Here is a 19945-nt window from a genome sequence, read left to right as displayed (position 1 = left end):
AGAACCACTTAAGTAGCTCTTGTAGGAATGTATGAGTGCTGCAGACAATATCTTTGGTTGTTGTTATTTGTAAAAAGAAGATGCATCTGTGTCAGTCTGTTTCAGTATACAATGGGATCTTGGAGGACCTTGGTGAACAAGAAGAGGCTGAAGGTTATTTATCTGTAAGGTGTTCAATAAGGTTTTCAATAAATTATCTCCTTATCTCTGAATATTTCCACCATATAGCTGCAGCTAAAAAAGCCAATGGGATTTTGGCCTGCATCACTAGGAGTCTGGTGTCTAGATCCAGGGAAGTCATGCTCCCCATGCTCTATTCTGCCTTGGTTAGACCACATCTGGAATACTGTGTCCAATTCTGGGCACCACAATTGAAGAGAGATATTGACAAGCTGGAATGTGTCCAGAGGAGGGCAACTAAAATGATCAAGGGTCTGGAGAACAAGCCCTATGAGGAGTGGCTTAAAGATCTGGGCATGTTTAGCCTGAAGAAGAGAAGGCTGAGAGGAGACATGATAGCCATGTATAAATATGTGAGAGGAAGTCATAGGGAGAAGGGAGCAAGCTTGTTTTCTGCTGCCCTGGAGACTAGGACACGGAGCAATGGCTTCAAAATACAGGAAAGGAGATTCCACCTGAACATTAGGAAGAACTTTCTGACTGTGAGAGCTGTTCAGCAGTGGAACTCTGAACCCAAATTGTGGTGGAGGCTCCTTCTATGGAGGCTTTTACAAAGAGGCTGGATGGCCATCTGTCGGGGATGCTTTGAACACTATTATCCTTCTTCTTGACAGGGGGTTGGACTGGATGACCCACAAGGTCTCTTCCAACTCAATGATTCTATAATTCTATGATATATATTTTTAGGATGGATGTGAGAGCTCGACCATAAGGAAGGCTGAGTGAAGGAAACTAGACACTTCTGAATTGTGGTGATGGAGGAAAATTCTGAGAGTGCCTTGGACTAAAAGAAGATCAAACCAGTCAATCCTCCTGGAAATAAACCTAACTGCTCACTGGAGGGAAGGATATTAGAGGCAAAGATGAAGTGCTTTGGCCACATAATGAGAAGACAGGAAAGCTTGGAGAAGAGAATGATGCTGGGAAAAAGGAAGGAAAAAGGAAGAGGGGACGACCAAGGGTAAGATGGATGGATGGTATTCTTGAAGTGACTGGCTTGACCTTGAAGGAGCTAGGGGCGACAACAGCTGTCAGGGAACTCTGGCGTGGGCTGGTCCATGAGGTCACAAAGAGTAAAAAATGACTGAAAAAATAAACAACAACAATATTATTTTCCTCGTTCCTTACTTAGGCAATCCCTCATTGTCCGAGTAGGATTGTCTTCCAAGATTGGCGTAATAGCGGTGGGTTCGTAGGTGACTGTGGAGCCCTATTCTTGATCTGTATGATCTTCCGTAGTGAGGACATTGGTTTCCAGGTGGAAGACGGACCCGGTTGGGGTTGGCTTGACACACCTTCCTCTTGGCACGTTTCTCTCTTTTGCCCTCCATTCATGTCTCTTCAAATTCTACAGCACTGCTGCTCACAGCTGACCTCCATCTGCAGCGCTCAAAAGCCAAGGCTTTGTCTATGCCAGAGTTTTTAAGGTTGGCTTTGAGCCCATCTTTATATCTCTTTTCCTGCCCAACATTCCGTTTTCCGTTCTTAAGTTCGGAGCAAAGCAACTGCTTTGGGAGACAGTGGTTGGGCATCTGGACAACGTGGCCGGTCCAGTGGAGTTGATGACAGAGGATCACCGCTTCAATGCTGGTAGTCTTTGCTTCTTCCCGCAAACTTACATTTGTACACTTGTCTTCCCAAGAGATTTGCAGGATTTTCTGGAGGCGGCGCTGATGGAATCGTTCTAGGATTTGCATGTGACATCTATAGACAGTCCACGTCTCGCAGGCATATAGCAGGGTTGGGAGGACAATAGCTTTATAAACAGACACCTTGGTATCCCTACGGATGTCCCGATCCTCAAACACTCTCTGCTTCATTCAGAAAAACCCTGCACTCCTGTGTGTGTATTTGATGTTTCTGACTTCTCAAAAACATGTGTTTTTCTTATTGTTGTGCTACTCTTGTCGTCGTCATCATCTCGCTTTCCTCTCTTAAACAAGAATCAAAGTGGTGTTGTTTTGGTTCTTCCAACCACAAAATATCGAGTCTCGAACCTAGATCTCCAGGCAAAGCAAGTGCGCCACACAATCAACAATGACGTCTGCTGCTATCCCTTTGAAATCCGCATGTTGTCAACTGATTTTAATAACCTATAATGACGGGGTGCGTAAAGCAATAAGGTGCTAATGCAGATGGTAGGTCTCCAGTCTCACTAGAGAAATAGGTGGAAAACAAAACACACTTCCGTTCCGGTGCCAAGAAAAGAAAGCCGGATTGCTCCAGAGTGCCATTTCTTTTCCTAATCACTTCTTCCCTCCAAACAGAGCTGCACTTAAGACAAGACGTGGGAGGCGTAAAGCGTATTCTTTTAATTACATCCAGTTAAAGAACACACAGCCCTTTCGAGATACTTGAAGGGTTCCTTGGAGACCGAACTCTGAAAGCCATTGTTTCGTGGCTCTGTGGCTCACGCAGCTGAATATCTAATGCATTTTCGCCTTGTTATACAAGTCCCCGCCTTCCAAACACATAATTAATTCTCTGTCAGGCAAGGTCGCTATCTTTTTTTCCCCACTCCTTGCTGCATCCCAATTCCTAATATTATGATGCCCCCATTTTTGTTTCCAAATCATTACCATCATCATACCTGGGTCAATAAACAAACAACTGTGCAAAATAAACCAAATCAGTAGATCATGGGACTAAAATCAAGCATTTGTACTTATTCAGCTCGGTTACAAGGTACTATTATTCAGACTAAGATTGCAATTTTTTAAATTTTGGTGAATGGCTCAACTATGAATCTACAGCAGCGTTTCTCAACCAGGGGGTCGGACCCTTGGGGGGCCCACAAGTGTGCGTCAGAGGGGTCACCAAAGACCATCACAAAACCCAGTATTTTCTGTTGGTCATGGGGGTTCTGTGTGGGAAGTTTGGCCCAATTCTATCGTTGGTGGAGTTCAGAATGCTCTTTGATTGTAGGTGAACTATAAATCCCAGCAACTACAACTCTAAAATGTCAAGGCCTGTTTTCCCCAAACTCCACCAATGTTTGCATTTCAGCATTTGAATTACATCATTGGGGGGGGGGGGGTTCAGAATGCTCTTTGATAGTAGGTGAACTGCAAATCCCAGCAAAGACAACATCCAAATGTCAAGGTTTTGGATTTGTAGTTTACCTACATCCAGAGAGCACTGTGGACTCAAACAATGATGGATCTGGACCAAACCTGTCATGAATACTCAATATGCCCAGATGTGGACACTGGTGGTGTTTGAGGAAAATACACCTTGACATTTGGGAGCTGTAGTTGCTGGGATTTATAGTTCACCTACAATCAAAGAGAATTCTGAACTCCACCAATGATGGAATTGAACCAAACTTGGAACACAGAACTCTCATGCCCAACAGAAAATACTGGAAGGGTTTGGTGGGCATTGACCTTGAGTTTGGGAGTTGTAGTTACCCTACATCCAGAGAGCACTGTGGACTCAAACAATGATGGATCTGGAACCAACTTGGCACAAATACTCAATATGGCCAAATGTGAACACTGGTGGAGTTTGGGGGAAATAGACCTTGACATTTGGGAGTTGTAGTTGCTGGGATTTGTAGTTCACCTACCATCAAAGAGCATTCTGAACCCCACCAAATGATGAAATTGAACAAAAATTGGAACATGGAACTCCCATGACCAACAGAAAATAATGGAAGGGTTTGGTGGGCATTGACCTTGAGTTTTGGAGTTGTAGTTCCTCTACATCCAGAAAGCACTGTGGACTCAAACAATGATGGATCTGAACCAAACTTGGCGGGAGTACTATATATACCCACACATGAACACTGGTGGCATTTGGGGGGAAATCTTGTTATGTATCTTCTGATGATGATCATGATGATGATGATGATGATGATGATCGGCACACTGGGTGCAGTGCCTAAAGACCATGGCCTGCACTAGTAAAAACTATTGGCAAATTGTTGGCAATTACCATCTGTCAGCTGCAAAAGACCACCCTACTCAGATCTGCACACGCTATTCACTGATATATCACACAGTCCAAGACACTTTGGAAGTGGTGTCCAACGTGTGATCAAATATAAAAGCCAGCATAGTGATCTTGTTTGCTGTGTACTAAACTTGTTATGTATCTAATGATGATGATTATGATGATGATCGGCACACTGGGTGCAGTGCCTAAAGACCTTGGCCTGCACTTAAAAACAATCAGCGCTGACAAGATTACCATCTGTCAGCTGCAAAAGGCCACCTTACTGGGATCTGCACGCATTATTCGCCAATACATCACATAGTCCTAGACAATTGGCAAGTGTCCGATGTGTGATCCAATGCAACAGCCAGCAGAGTGTCTGCTGTGGACTCATCTTGTTGTGTTTCTAATAATAATAATAATAATAATAATAATAACGGACAGGGAACCAGCCAAGCCATCATTGACATCACTGACGGGAAAACAGGATGTAAAATGGGATAAACTATAAAAATATTTCCCGACAAGAAACCACATTGTTGCTAGGATTCCGAAAAGAGACACAATTCCCCGGTATATATATATACACACACACTTCTACCCCATCCTTCTTGTATTCCACTTTGCTCGCAGATGCCATGCTGTTTGCTAATGTTTTATTGCCGCTGATGGGAAGAGGACAGCAGCATCACCAAACAAGAATGGAGTCTGCAATACTCTCTTTTTAGATAGAGACCTTTTCTTGCATGCTGCTCTATATTTGTTTAGGAGGAAAGCAGTCCTACCCTTGGATCGACCACCAAGTACGTTTTGATATCCATGGTTGCCAGATATGGGTCTCGGAGGGGTCCGTTGCCTTCTTCCACCTCATAGGCTTTGCCCAGGTGATTGAGTGTGGCTTCAGTGATGTGTACACGGCTGGAAAAGAGGGACAAAAGATTTAAATGCGGGCAGAAAGGTCACTGGTTCATTTCCATCTCAATAGATGTTGTCGACTGGTCTCTGGCTTCTCAACAGCTTTGCACCTTGGCAGCCGAGAAGCAGGATCTTGCCAGGAGAACTTTGCTTATTTTCAACCCTTAATACCGGTTATCCCTTTATCCAAAATATTTGGGACCAGAAGTGTTTTGGATTTGGGATTTTTTGGATTTTAGCTAGCCACTGGCTTTCCAGCTGAGGATCTAAATGATCTAAATGTCAGTTGTATTGTCCATACACTTATTAAAACTCATTCCTCACGCCTCCCCCAACCTAAGAAAAATAATAATTTAGAATTAAAAGTTATAATGCACTCCACATCTCCCACCTTAAAGACATACTAACTTATTATCTTAGACAATGTCTTTATTCGATCCTGCTGACTCTATATTTTACTTAATCTTCAAAACTGTTTACTTTATAAATGATACCCATACCTTTAAACATAAACTTGAAAGGATGTATCACTTTGGATAATTTATTTTACATTCAGAAAGGGACCTCCAAGGTTCACTGCACCGACTATATGGAACCCATAAGCCCTCAATACATCTTGCCCTATATTTTAAGAACAAAAGATAGGATTTGCTGGATCTGGATAAGAGGCGTAAAACTCTTAGTGGTGGCACGGTGGGTTAAACCACTGAGCTGCTGAATTTGTTGACCAAAAGGTCGCAGGTTCAATTCCGGGGAGTGATGTGAGTTCCTGCTGTTAGCCCCAGTTTCTGCTAACCTAGCAGTTCAAAAACATGCAAATTTGAGTAGATCAATAGGTACCGTTCGGGTGGGAAGGTAAGGGTGCTCCATGCAGTCATGCTGGCCACATGACCTTGGAGGTGTCTACGGACAACACCGGCTCTTTGGCTTAGAAATGAAGATGAGCACCCACCCACACAATCAGACATGAGGAAGAACTTCCTGACTGTGAGAGCTGTTCAGCAGAGGAACTCTCTACCCCGGAGTGTGGTGGAGGCTCCTTCTTTGGAAGCTTTTAAACAGAGACTGGATGGCCATCTGTCAGGGGTGCTTAGAATGCAATATTCCTGCTTCTTGGCAGAATGGGGTTGGACTGGATGGCCCATGAGGTCTCTTCCAACTCTATGATTCTATGATTCTATGACTGGACCTAATGTCAGGGGAAAACCTTCACCTTTACCTATACTTTTAAACAGTTGCCAGCTGACTTCTCCTTTATAAAACAAATGCCCTATATTATTATTATTATTATTATTAATAATAATAATAATAATAATAATAATAATACATTACGTACATTCCGGATAGTATTAGTATTACAGTCGGCCCTCCATATCCACAGATTTTGCATCCATGGATTCCACCAATTACGAACTTTGCCATTTTATACAAGGGACATCATTTTACTCTGCCACTGTAGATCATGGGACTTGAGCATCCATTGATTTTGGTCTCAAAAGAGTGTACCCCATGTTACAGTAAGTTGTAACACGATCAAGTATGTGTGTGTGTTAACGAAAACCTTATACTGTTGATTATTGTGTGCAGCTGCTAATGTAGGTCAACTAGTAAGTTTGGACCACATCCGGTGGAGTATAACTGTATGGGTTTTAGAATACAGTTCAGTTTTGCTTTGAGGAGCCTTTGCTCAGGCATTTTGCTCAACCATTTCTACTTCTCTCTCATTTAGATGAAGATGAAGAAGCCTTATTTTGTATTACTTACAAGGACTATGTCAGTTTGCTGCACTGTTTGTTTTTGTTTGCAACATTGCAAGTTTATGTTTTAACTCTGCTGATAAGAATAAAGTTTTTCAGTTCTTTTTTCCTCTTGCCTGTGTGCAATGTTTTTGTGTCTTCTGCATTGGACCTGACTGAAACACGCTATGCGCAACACCCCAAATGGATACTAAGAGCGCAGTTTATTTTGAAAAGATTGTCGCTGTGTAGTGGCACACAACACAGCTCCCAAATTTAATGCAAATTAATGTTAAATAGATGCCCCGCCACCATACATACAGAGGTTCATTTATTACAGGCAAACTGACCTGAGGTTCATTTATTTCAAATACTCAGTCCTCTGCTAATTGCTTTCCTGGTTTTCAAGGACAACCGGCGAATGTGCCAAAAAGGCTATCTCCATTAATTCAAATGCATTCAGAATGTCCTCTTCCCTCTCTCTCTTCCCTTTCACACACACTTCAAACAAAGCAATGAATGGCTCTTTAAATGGTCTGGAAGCTCTTGAGAGCAATCTCTATGTGCATTACACAACACATGGCCATCCACGCATTTGCTCAGCTGGCGGGTCTTGCAAGAGTTCCTCTGGCCGCAATTTCGAAACACAAACACTTCAAAAATACACCCCAAAGCCACATACAGTATATTCCGCCCCCGCCACTTTGTTTGCAGATAACTTCCCAGTATCTTCTCATCATTAAGTCTGCTCTGCTAAAGAAAACTATTATTATTATTATTATTATTATTATTAGGAGCATTTCTATCCCGTCCTTTTCACCTCTGAAGAGGAACTCAGAACGGCTACCAACAGGCACCATTTGGTGCCGAACTATAAAAACAATGCATAATATACACTTTAAAAAGGTAAAGGTTTTCCCCTGACATTAAGTCCAGTCGTGTCCAACTCTGGGGTGTGGTGCTCATCTCCATTTCTAAGCCAAAGAGCCAGTGTTGTTCATAGACACCTCCAAGGTCATGTGGCCAGCATGACTGCATGGAGCGCCATTACCTTCCTGCTGGAGTGGTATCTATTGATCTACTCACATTTGCATGTTTTCAAACTCCTAGGTTGGCAGAATCTGGGGCTAAGAGTGGGAGCTCACCCCACTCCCTGGATTTGAATCACCAACCTTTCGGTCAGCAAGTTCAGCAGCTCAGTGGTTTAACCCGCTGCGCCAGCAGGGAGCCCAAGTGGAAACTGAACATAAAATTGTATTTGAAACCTAGAGATTCCTAGAGAGAAAAATGTAAATCAAATCCGTACATAATCACATCCTCAAAAGCCAGAACCACAAAAGTAGAAAGCCCAAATGTTTTCAAACTGCTAGGTTGGCAGAAGCTGGGGCTGACAGTGGAAGCTCATGCCACTCCCCGGATTCGAACCTGCGATCGTTTGGTCAACAGGCTCAGCAACTCAGCGCTTTAACCCACTCCACCAATGGGGGCTCTAATTATAAATACATTAAAACAGTTCGCCAGTTCATGTCGTCTTCCAAATCAATCCATTGCTGTCAGCTAAAACAATTAATTAAAACGATCTATCCTGCAAACTAAGCCACACTTACAAGCAGAAAAGTTAGCAATCTTGTTTTACTGTATTATGCATGCTAAACCATTTATAACAGTGTTTCTCAAGCTGGGGGTTGGGACCCAGGGGGGTCATGAGGGTGTGTCAGAAGGGTCGCCAAAGACCATCAGAAAACACAGTATTTTCTGTTGGTCAAGGGGGTTCTGTGTGGGATGTTTGGCCCAATTCTATCATTGGTGGGGATCAGAATGCTCTTTGATTGTAGGTGAACTATAAATCCCAGCAACTACAACTCCCAAATGTCAAGGTATATTTCCCCCAAACTCCACCAATGTTCACATTTGGGTATATTGAATATTCATGCCAAGTTTGATCCAGATCCATCATTGTTTGAGTCCACAGTGCTCTCTGGATGCAGGTGAACTACAACTCCAAAATTCAAGGTCAATGCCCACCAAACCCTTCCAGTATTTTATGTTGTTCATGGGAGTTCTGTGTGCCAAGTTTGATTCAATTCCATCGTTGGTGGGGTGCAGAATGCTCTTTGATTGTAGGTGAATTATAAATCCCAAATTACAAAATCAATCCCCCAACCCTACCAGCATTCAAATTTGGGCATATCGGGTATTAATCCCACTGGAGCATTGCAGCGCACCCAAATACCTGGGAGTCACTTTGGACCGTGCTCTGACCTACAAGAAGCACTGCCTGAACATCAAACAAAAAGTGGGCGCTAGAAACAACATCATACGAAAGCTGACTGGCACAACCTGGGGATCACAACCAGACACAGTGAAGACATCTGCCCTTGCGCTATGCTACTCTGCTGCTGAGTATGCATGCCCAGTGTGGAACACATCTCATCACACTAAAACAGTGGATGTGGCTCTTAATGAGACATGCCGCATTATCACGGGGTGTCTGCGACCCACACCACTGGAGAAATTACACTGCTTAGCCGGTATTGCACCACCTGACATCCGCCGGGAAGTAGCAGCCAATAGTGAAAGGACCAAGGCAGAGACATCTCCAGCTCATCCCCTGTTTGGGTATCAGCCAGCACGTCAACGACTTAAATCAAGACATAGTTTTCTTAGAACTACAGAGACACTCGCTGGAACACCCCAGCAAGCGAAAGTCCAAAAGTGGCAGGCCCAAACCCAGCACCTCAATTCATGGGTGATACCAGATGAGAGACTCCCCCCTGGGCACTCAGAAGACTGGGCGACTTGGAAGGCGCTGAACAGATTGCGCTCTGGCACCACGAGATGCAGAGCCAATCTTAAGAAATGGGGCTACAGGGTGGAATCCTCGGCATGCGAGTGCGGAGAAGAACAAACCACTGACCACCTGCTGCAATGCACCCTGAGCCCTGCCACATGCACGATGGAGGACCTTCTTGCGGCAACCCCAGAGGCACTCCAAGTGGCCAGATACTGGTCAAAGGACATTTAACCAAATACCAAATTTACAAAATCTGTGTGGTTTTTTTTTTCTTTTTCTTTTTCTTTTTAATCTCTGTGTTTGTTTTGCTCTGTTAGAATTGTAATACAATGGTTGCTGATGACACGATAAATAAATAAATATCGGGTATTTGTGCCAAATTTGATCCAGTGATTGAAAATACATCCTGCATATCAGACATTTACATTGTGATTCATAACAGCAGCAAAATTACAGTTATGAAGAAGCAATGAAAATAATTTTATGGTTAGAGGGTCAACGCAACATGAACTGTATTAAGAGGTTGGGGCATTAGGAAAGTTGAGAACCATTGATTTATAACATATTTATACAAAGTTATTAATTAGCTATTAAACTAACATCTAGCCAATTAGTTTGCATGACTTATGTACTACATATCTACAAGGAAGCTAACTTTCAGAATCAAAGAAGAGTATTTATCTAATATCAGGTTCAAAAAGCTCTTTAGAAGCACAAAAGGAACCTGCAGCCCTTCTTTGAAATCCAAGAAAAATGTCTTAAGTAAATGTAATTTGTCTAAGAAATTTAAGATATGAAGATATAGAGAAGTATAGTGAAACTAGATGAGTTTTATACGTTCTTTAGTTTTCTCTTCCAAAGAGTGCTGGTGCCTCAAAGAACGACAAATCCCATGATTGCATAGCATTAAGTGGTGTCAAACGGCATTAATTCCACTGTGTAGATACACTGCTAGAAGTCTGAAAGCAAGGTTTAGGAAACTATAGCATTCTGTGAAATCTGAAAGTAAGCAATGGTTACACAATACAATCTCGGTATATGCATCCATCATCCTTGCATTTCCAACACTAATAAGCTCATCTATTGGCAAGGAACAAACAATCCCGGCAAATCATAAAAATGACTAACAATAAACGTCCTCGCCAAGTCTTTACAGTTTTAAGGTCACACGACTCGTTTTGCTGGCAAGGCTTTTGCTAACATAAACAGCAAGCAAAATAGATCAGTTGGAATCTACGGTATGGTGCGATATCCATTCCAAGTTTGTTTATTTGTTTGTTTTTAAATACAACAGCTCTGATTCCTGAAAGAGCTGTGCACAATCCAAAAGACTCTACTTGCAACACTTTCACCCAAATTAGAATTTTTTTCGTGTCAGGAACAACTTGAGAAACTGCAAGTCGCTTCTGGTGTGAGAGAATTGACCGTCTGCAAAGACGTTGCCCAGGGGATGCCTGGATGTTTTACCATCCTGTGGGAGGCTTCTCTCATGTCCCCGCATGAGAAGCTGAAGCAGACAGACGGGAGCTCACCCCGCTCACCAGGATTCTAACCGCCAACCTTTTGGTCAGCAGTGTCCTGCTGGCACAAGGGTTTACCCCATTTGAGCCAGTGGGAGTGCCGGCTCAGAAATAACACAGCAAGACTATTGCTATACATGATTACTACAGCAAGATTTGTCTATGCGCACAAATGGAAAGAACTAGCTACCTCAACACAAGAAGAATGGCTGATGAAGATGAGTTAATTATCTGAGATGGGGAAATTGACAGAGAAACCTGGGATTTGTTTATATTTTCCTACAGCAAAGATGGGAGCAACTATTTCTATTGTATGTGTGTATGTGGGGATATATATATATATATATCTCCACCCTTCTACTTTTATTAACACTCCATTGGTTTAGGTAGAATCCTGTTTAGTTGTTGTAGTCGACGAGTTGTTGTAGTCTCGTAGTTTTATGTATCAAGAAAAAATAATTTCTTTTTCTTTTGTGTTTGTTGGTTGGGTGCCACTTTCCATAACTCTTTTTTTCTGTATCTGTTTGCTTGTATGTTTGTATTTTTGTTCCCTTGAATAAAAATAATGGTAGAAAAACAAAAACAAATAACGCAACAGCATCCTGAGAAGATGCATCCTGAAAAGCAAGTTCAAACCACAGTATCCAATCCTAGATTGAACCAGTGGGCAGTATCTTATCTAATTTGGATATTGCAACAGCTATGGCAGTTATGAACCAGGAAGTGTGAAGAGCAAGAATCCGAACACAACAAGGGGAGAGAAAGCACACAAGCCTAAGACAGGACCTTAATGGGCATCTGAACCAGGTCTACGCAACAGAAGTACTCAGACACTGATAGAGTTTATACCAGTCAACAGTTTGCTTCTATACTTTCATAATTTATAATCAAAACACGGAGATTGTGGATGATCTCACCCAGTGATGTAATGGAAACCACGGCACAAGATGTGAACGAGCTTACCCGGGAACGCCCGCAGATTCCATGCGGTTGGCCAAGGAGACATCATGGGACCAGACGTCGTACTGCCATTTCCGAAGCCCTATCACACCACAGAGCACATTCCCGGAATGAATGCCCACTCGCATGTTGATATCGACACCTGTGGCTTCTCTCACTTGTCTGCAAAACAATTCAGAAGGCGATATAAATGGACATCTAAGTAAGGACTTCATCCCACATGATAAATAAGGCATTGGGGATTGTTGTTTTTTCCCTTAAGCTTTGCAACACCCCATTTGGAAATTGAAGAAATGGTTTTCATACCCCAAATCACTTTTTTCCAGCTTTCTTTTTAAATTATTCATTTGCCTTCCCATCATACAGGAGATATCATTCTCTTCCCACAGTTTCCTTCCACTTTCTTTTATTTGAGGAAATCCTCTATGTTTGTTCTCAATGAAGTACTTTTTAATGCAAGGTCATTAAACGAGATTTCTTCTATTCTATATTATTATACAAAGGTTGAATAAACAGTAATGCCTCCACCTTCGTAACTCCTCAACAGATAGCAGTACTGGTATGTGGCAGGTACTGGCTTGTTCAGTAGACCTCTACAGTTCCATTTGGGTGGGAACTTAGCATTGAACGGTTGTGTTGTTAAAGTGTGAAGTATGGAACCCTGCGCAGAGGGTTGGTCAATGTGATTTAAGCAACGTGCAGTCATTGAATTCTAGGTGTTACCCCAAAAGAGATTCATCAGAGAATGCAAGCTGTTTATGGTGATTGTGTTGATATAAGTACTCTGCGTCATTGGGTGAGTAAGCTTAAAGATGTTGAGTTGACACCTTCTGCTGTCAAGAATTCAATGATTGCACGTTGCTTAAGTCACATTGACTGACTGTCTGCATAGGGTTCCATACTTCGCACTTTAACATCACAACTGTTCAATGCTAAGGCTTCCCACCAAAATGGAACTGTAGAGGAGAGTCTACTGAACAAGCCAGTACCTGCCGCATACAAGTACTGCCATCTGCTGAGCAGTTACCAAGGTGGAGGCATTACTTTTCATTCAACTCTCGTATATTATATTTTCTCTTTATAGGTACAGATACATCTCAACTTGAAAAGTAACTCTATTGAATTTAAATTGATAACAACAAGATATAAATTATCATTCCTTCTTCCTCAGTCCCAAAAGAAAGGTGAAATAAACCAGTTTTAACCAGTTTTAATTAGTTCTTCTCTTAACTATTACATGTGGCCCACCCATTGACACTGCGTTTGTGTTTAGTGTAATTTTATATTGTTGTATATTCATATGTTTTTTTTGTAATTATGATGTCGTTTATTGTTTTTTGTTTGTGTTTTCAGTTTGCGTTCGGTCGTTCTTTATTGTGATTGTTGTTCAGGCTTGGCCCCATGTAAGCCGCTCTGAGTCCCCATTGGGGAGATGGTGGCGGGGTACAAATAAAGTTTATTGTTGTTGTTGCTGCTATTATTATTATTATTATTATTATTATTATTATTGACAATTTTATCCGCCTCTATGCGGGGAATTAAAAATGAAGTCGATTGACAAGAGACTTAAGAATCATCAGAAAAAAACAACTTTAGAAATGGTGAAATTCCTTAAACCCGCGTTGTGTGATGGGCTCCATCAAACAACGTGGTGGCCAGTTGCTACATTCACACCTACCTCAAACAGACAAGAGCTCTTTTTCCCCACCCTGGACATTCTACAGATATATAAACCCCATTTTCCTAGTTTCCAACAGACCTCACAACCTCTGAGGATGCCTGCCACAGATGCAGGCAAAATGTCAGGAAAGAATGCTTCTGGAACATGGCCAGACAGCCCAGAAAACACACAACAACCCAGTGATTCTGGCCATGAGAGCCTTTGACAACACATCATTGGATTCTACTTCCATTTGGTTATGACATTGCTTTTCATAATGTGTGGTTCACAAGTTGAAAATAATAATAATAATAATAATAATAATAATAATAATAATAATAAAAACTTTATTTGTACCCCGCTACCATCTCCCCAAGGGACTCGGTGCGGCTTACATGAGGCCGAGCCCACAATACATCAGCAAAACAACAACAACAGCAATACAAAACAATAAAATGAAACTCTTAAACAAAAAAACAAGCAGTAAGCATTAACAATAGCACAACAACGCTTAAAACTTAAGAGTACATCTCCTCTGTAGAGTTGATGCAGTTTGAAACCATATTAACTAACTCAAGGATATGGAAATATGAGGGGGGGGGAAGGAAAGGGCCTGGGGCTGTTAGGAATTGTAGGAGTTGAAGTCCAAAACACCTGGAGAACCCAAGTTTGTCCATAACTGTTCCATAGCATTGAGCCATGGTAGTGTAAGTGATGTCAAACTGCATCAACTCCACAACTTAGAAAATTTTATTTTCTTGTCTTTGACAACATTTCTTTTAAAAGTACATACTTGATAGCTTCACACATGTCAAGGCCCATTTTCACACAGTTCTTGGCATGCACTGGCAAAGACACGGGTAAGCCCGAAACGCAATAATAACAGTCTCCCAAAATTTTTATCCGCATGCATTCGTTTTCCTGCAAAACAAAAACAGAACGTGAGTCATCAGAAGACAGTGTAAATATAAATTAGCGGAGAGGTTTCTTAAATGACGGGAATCATATGGTTTAAGCCTGCAGAACAAACACATCAGTCATCTTGAGTGTGTCTGAATCAGCAGTTCTCCATCCATCTTTTAAGGAACTGGTGGAGACAAGGGCAGAAAGGAGAGAATCTTGGAACAGTTGAGCAAGGATTCTTCAGTTGCAAAAGTTGGATGACAGCCATGCAAAGCCTGGAACGGAAAATCTGATTGATATCGGAACCAGTCTGCAAATCCTTTCTTGCAGCTTCCAATTCTCAAATGTCCAATGAATCATTAAATAGACAATTGAATGAGACCAATTATATATCTATACTATCCATTTAACCAATTATATATCTATACTATCCATTTAACCATAGTATATATCTATACTATCCATTTAAACAGACTGGACCACATGCGTTGCTGTGGTCCAGTCTGGTTAAATGGAAAAGAAAAAAAAAAGAAAGGGATAGTTTCTAATATATGTAATTTCATAATGCTTGTGGGTATGCTGTTGGATTCTGGGTTGATACAGCCAGCACGCCAACGACTTAAATCAAGAAATAGTTTTCTAAGATCTACAGAGACACTTGTTGGAACACCTCAGCAAGCAAGAGTCCAAAAGTGGCAGGCTCAAATCAATGGCTGATTCCAAATGAGAGACTCCCTCCTGGGCACATAGAACTGGGCGACTTGGAAGTTGCCGAACAGACTAAGCTCTGGAACCATGAGATGCAGAGCCAACCTTAAGAAATTTGGGCCACAAAGTGGAATCCATGACATGCGAGTGTGGAGAAGAGCAAACCACAGACCACTGTCTACAATGCACCCTGAGCCCTGCCACATGCACAATGGAGGACCTTCTTACAGCAACACCAGAAGCACTCCAAGTGGCCAGATACTGGTCAAAGGACATTTAACAGAATACCAAGTCTGCAAATTTTGTGTTTTGTCTGTCTGTTTTTTAATGCAACACAACTGGTTTGCTTTGCTCCTGACACGATAAATAAATAATAAATAAAACAATATTTTTTGTTGCTCCATTCTGTGTGAAATAATAATATTTATTTATTTATTTATTTATTTATTTATTTATTTATTTGCTGTATTTGTACACCGCCTTTCTCTGCCCGAAGGCGACTCAAGGCGGTTTACAGTCGGCATAATTCAATGCCCCCAACAACATAAAATACAATTAAAACAATAACATATAATATAAACCATATAAAAACAATAAAATACAGTCCTCAGCATCTCATTACTAAAATTATTTTCCAGTCGCATCATCCAATCGTTCAGTGGATCTAAATTAGCCTATTACACTGCATTTGCAAATGCTTGCTCAAAAAAACAGGTTTTAACTTTTTAAAAAAATGTTAGGAGGGAGGGGGCAATCTAATTTCCTTAGGGAGGGTGTTCCATAGCCGAGTTTTGAATCATTTGAATCATTTTTTTTTTTATCAAACAAGCCTAGTAATTACTGTATTTACGAATTTAACACCAAAACATCACAACATATTGAAACAGCTATGGATGCAATCTGCATTGGATAATACAGAACATTGGATGTGTGAAGGCTGGATAAGTGAGACTCTACTGTATAAACATTTAGAGTCTCGCTTATCCAACATAAATGGGCCGGCAAAACATTGGATAAGCAAAAATGTTGGTTAATAAAGTGGGATTAAGGAAAAAATCAAATTACATTATGATTTTACAAACGAAGCACCAAAACCTCACGTTTTACAACAAATCGTCAGAAAAAACAGTTCAATATATGGTAACGTTATGTAGTAATTACTGGGCATGGTTAGGTTCGGTCGGAATCTTCGTAATTTGGAATAAATTTGGAAAGATTTGCTTTTTGAAGCGATTTTAAAGTTTTTAAGGAAACCGGAAGTCCCTTTGCCCTTCCGAAGCTTTTTCTGCCATTTCTGTTACGAAGCAGGAAGTGAGTCGGAAATGATTCAGCGTTTCCCCGCTTCTGCTCCCTGGCCTCGACTTAAGCCTGGGAATCCATTTTAAACCAGAGTGGATGAATTTCCTCCCTCTCCTCTCCCCTCGCTTCTGTCTCGAGCCTGGGAAGCATTTTAAAACGGAATGGAGGAATTTCCTCCCTCTCCTCTCCCCTCGCTTCTGTCTCGAGCCTGGGAAATGTTTTAAACAGGAGTGGGTGAATTTCCTTCCTTTGCTTCCCCCCTCTCCTCCCTTTCAAAGTAAAGACCACCCAATGAAACAGGAAATAACACTTTCAAACCATTAAGGAAGGATTCGGAAGTCTCAGAAATTTCAAAATGTTTTGAACATTTTTTGTGAAAATCAGAATTGACTTTAGAATCGAACCACCACCACCCCCTGCATCCGAAACGAGTTTTAATCTTTTTTGGTTAAATAAACCAGCCTAGTAATTACTGTATTTACGAATTTAACACCAAAACATCGCAACGTATTGAAACAGCTATGGATCTGAGCGGGAAGCAAACTGCATTGGATAATACAGAACGTTGGATGTGTGAAGGCTGGATAAGCGAGACTCTACTGTATAAACATTTATTCTTTGGACAATTAAATGACAGAAAAGAAGCTACTCACTTTTGCAATTTGATCAAATTTTCCAAAAAGTTCATTTAACATGACCACCAGCTCTTTGGGAGAGCAGTCGCTGGCCAGTCGTGTGAATCCGACAATGTCCGCATACAGGATGCTAAACATGGAAATAAAAATCAATAAAACATAATTTTACAGTTCATTTCTTTATTCAGAGAGTTGTCTCTTTCAAACATGCTGAGAATTACCAAAAATAATACCCATCCCATGCAAGGACATGGACAACTCCTATTCTGCTTCTTTTTCTAATTGGATTTACCTATTTCTTCAAAGTGCTTTTTACTTTGCTGCTTTTTACTTATCCTCAATAAAAGGATTGTTTTTTCCTATTCAACGTGTGGTGTTTAAAGCCAGAGGGTATTCCTGTTCTGGAGTGCAACAACCAGTGACTCAGCAACAGTCATCCATGCCACGGTCACATCTAGGCTAGACTATTGCAACGCCTTGTATATTGGCCTTCCGACGTCTACGACACGAAAGCTCTGTATTGTTCAGAATGCAGCAGCCAGGTTACTCACAAGAACGCCCATGAAATGCCATGTAACACCAGTGCTACAGCACTTACATTGGCTTCCAACTGATTACCATGGTCTGTATAAGATGCTAGTTCTGACCTTTAAAATTCTTTACGGCCAGGGTCCATCGTACCTTAGGGACCGCCTCTCCTTCTCCCAGCATCGAAGGTCACAACGACCAGCCCAACGTGACTTACTCTATATACGGGGTCCTAGAGAAGTGCACTTAGACAGAACCAGATGTAGTTGGGCTTTTTCTATTTCTGCCCCTGCCTTATGGAATTCCTTGCCTCCCTATATGAGAGCCATGTGTGATTTAGGGCCTTTTACTCTAGCACTTAAGACCTGGCTTTTCACTAGAGCATTTGATCTATGTTAATCATTAATTTCTGTATGTATGTATTTCTATCTTTTACAATTTAGCATATAAATCACCTAGAGCATCTCGGATGGAGGGCGATTAATAAGTAATTAAAGATGATGATGATGATGATGATGATGATGATGATGATGATGATTGGGAGGATATCTAGAGCAGGGGCGGCTCAACCCATTACGCAAAGTAAGCATTTGCAGTATAGTTGATTTTGCCCAGGGGCGCTCTTGAGGCACTCTTGGGGGAAAATAGACCTTGACATATGTGAGTTGTAGTTACATATGTAGTTACATATGTATAGTTCACCTAAAATCAAAGAGCATTCTGAACTCCACCAATGATGGAATTGAACCAAATATGGCACACAGAACTCCCACGACGAACAGGAGATATATATATCAGTGATTGGTTTGGGGGGGGGGGGGGAAATACTGTTTGCTTCCCATTGAAAATTACCTAGGGCCGCCTCTGATCTAGAGACAACAAAGCTCCTCAGCATGAAAGATGGAGCAACAGCACCTCCTGTGGCCGGAGTCGAGCACAGCCTCCAGATGCCAGAGATGGAAAAAGATGGGAAAGCCTTTGCCTCTGTTTATGTATTGTCTGTCCTTGTTAATTGTATAATGGCATTGAATGTTTGCCATATATGTGTTCTGTACTCAGCCCCGAGTTCCCTCGGGGGAAGATAGAGCAGAATATAAATAAAGTATATTATTATTATTATTATTATTATTATTATTATTATTATTAAATTAATATTTAAAATATCTGCATTTAGATCAGACGAAACAGAACGAGAGCAGGAAGAGTGTTGACATTTTGAGTCAGCACTAAAAATGAAAGCAGACTGAAACATAAAACAAAATCTTTGAAGTCCATTTGAAAGCAACTTAAAATGGAATCAAGTAAACAAGGAAGTCCATAAAGTGGAAGCTACTCGTGGATTTGTTTGGAAAAGATGTAAGGCAAAGCATTTTTCCAAAATCAACACAAGGAAGCAGAATAATCCACCAAAAGAGCAAAATAAGGCACATCTAGAACATTGGCACCATAGAAAGAACAGTTTTGGGAACCACGAGTTACAGCTCACCTGACGTTCTGGTGCCTTTTGACATAAAGACTATGGAAATTGTTGTCATGCTTCTTCCTGTCGTTGGTTTCTTTTAGCCGTTCGATGATAGCTAACTTCATTCCCATGGAAATATGAGCTGGCAGTATGGACAGAAGCAAGCTTTCCTAAGAAAAAGGAGGGGATTCTGAGTAATATAAATAAAAGGATCATACAACTTCAAAGAATTAATTCCTAGGCTACAGGTATGTTATACAATAATCCAGCAATGATATCGTCCCTACAGACTATCCAACAAGTTTTGTCAAAGACTGGAAATGGTTGAAATGCGGAACCCTATATCATATTTTGAATATTTTTTTTAAATCTTTGGTTGTATTTTAAATTGATTTAATTAATGGTTTTGTTTTATCTCGATATGGTTGTATTTTGAAACTGTTGAATTATTTCACTCTTATTTCAACAAATTTCGTGATGAATATATATGGGTTCGGAATATCATTCAAAATGGATCAAAATCAGGTAGCTAAAATAATGAGTGCAAAGAATAAGATGGCATTCCTTCCAATTTTATTGAAAATGTATTTATTCATTTATTTATTTATTTTTAAAAAGCATTAAAAGGTGTAACCAAAGTAAGTAAAATAAAAGTAAGGGCTGGGCTTTAGCACAGTTGGTTAATCGCCAACAGCAATAGATCACATCA

At 41.0% G+C, this 19945-nt stretch overlaps 1 protein-coding gene across 3 annotated transcripts in view; it reads right to left on the bottom strand.

Annotated features, from left to right (window-relative positions):
• The window catches only part of ADCY7 (adenylate cyclase 7), a 138698-nt gene that overhangs the window by 35694 nt on the left and 83059 nt on the right, over positions 1-19945 (bottom strand). For all 3 annotated transcript variants that reach the window (XM_067471109.1, XM_067471110.1, XM_060788147.2), the window contains exons 6-10: positions 19261-19406; positions 17265-17376; positions 14495-14622; positions 12045-12203; positions 4902-5034 (exon numbers count right to left, since the gene is read on the bottom strand). In XM_067471109.1, coding sequence (XP_067327210.1) covers positions 4902-5034; positions 12045-12203; positions 14495-14622; positions 17265-17376; positions 19261-19406 — 678 coding nt within the window. The remainder of the gene's footprint in view (positions 1-4901; positions 5035-12044; positions 12204-14494; positions 14623-17264; positions 17377-19260; positions 19407-19945) is intronic.

This window comes from Anolis sagrei, chromosome 8, assembly GCF_037176765.1.
Source record: "Anolis sagrei isolate rAnoSag1 chromosome 8, rAnoSag1.mat, whole genome shotgun sequence".
Lineage (NCBI taxonomy): Eukaryota > Metazoa > Chordata > Lepidosauria > Squamata > Dactyloidae > Anolis > Anolis sagrei.
This window is presented reverse-complemented; position numbering and strand designations above follow the sequence as displayed.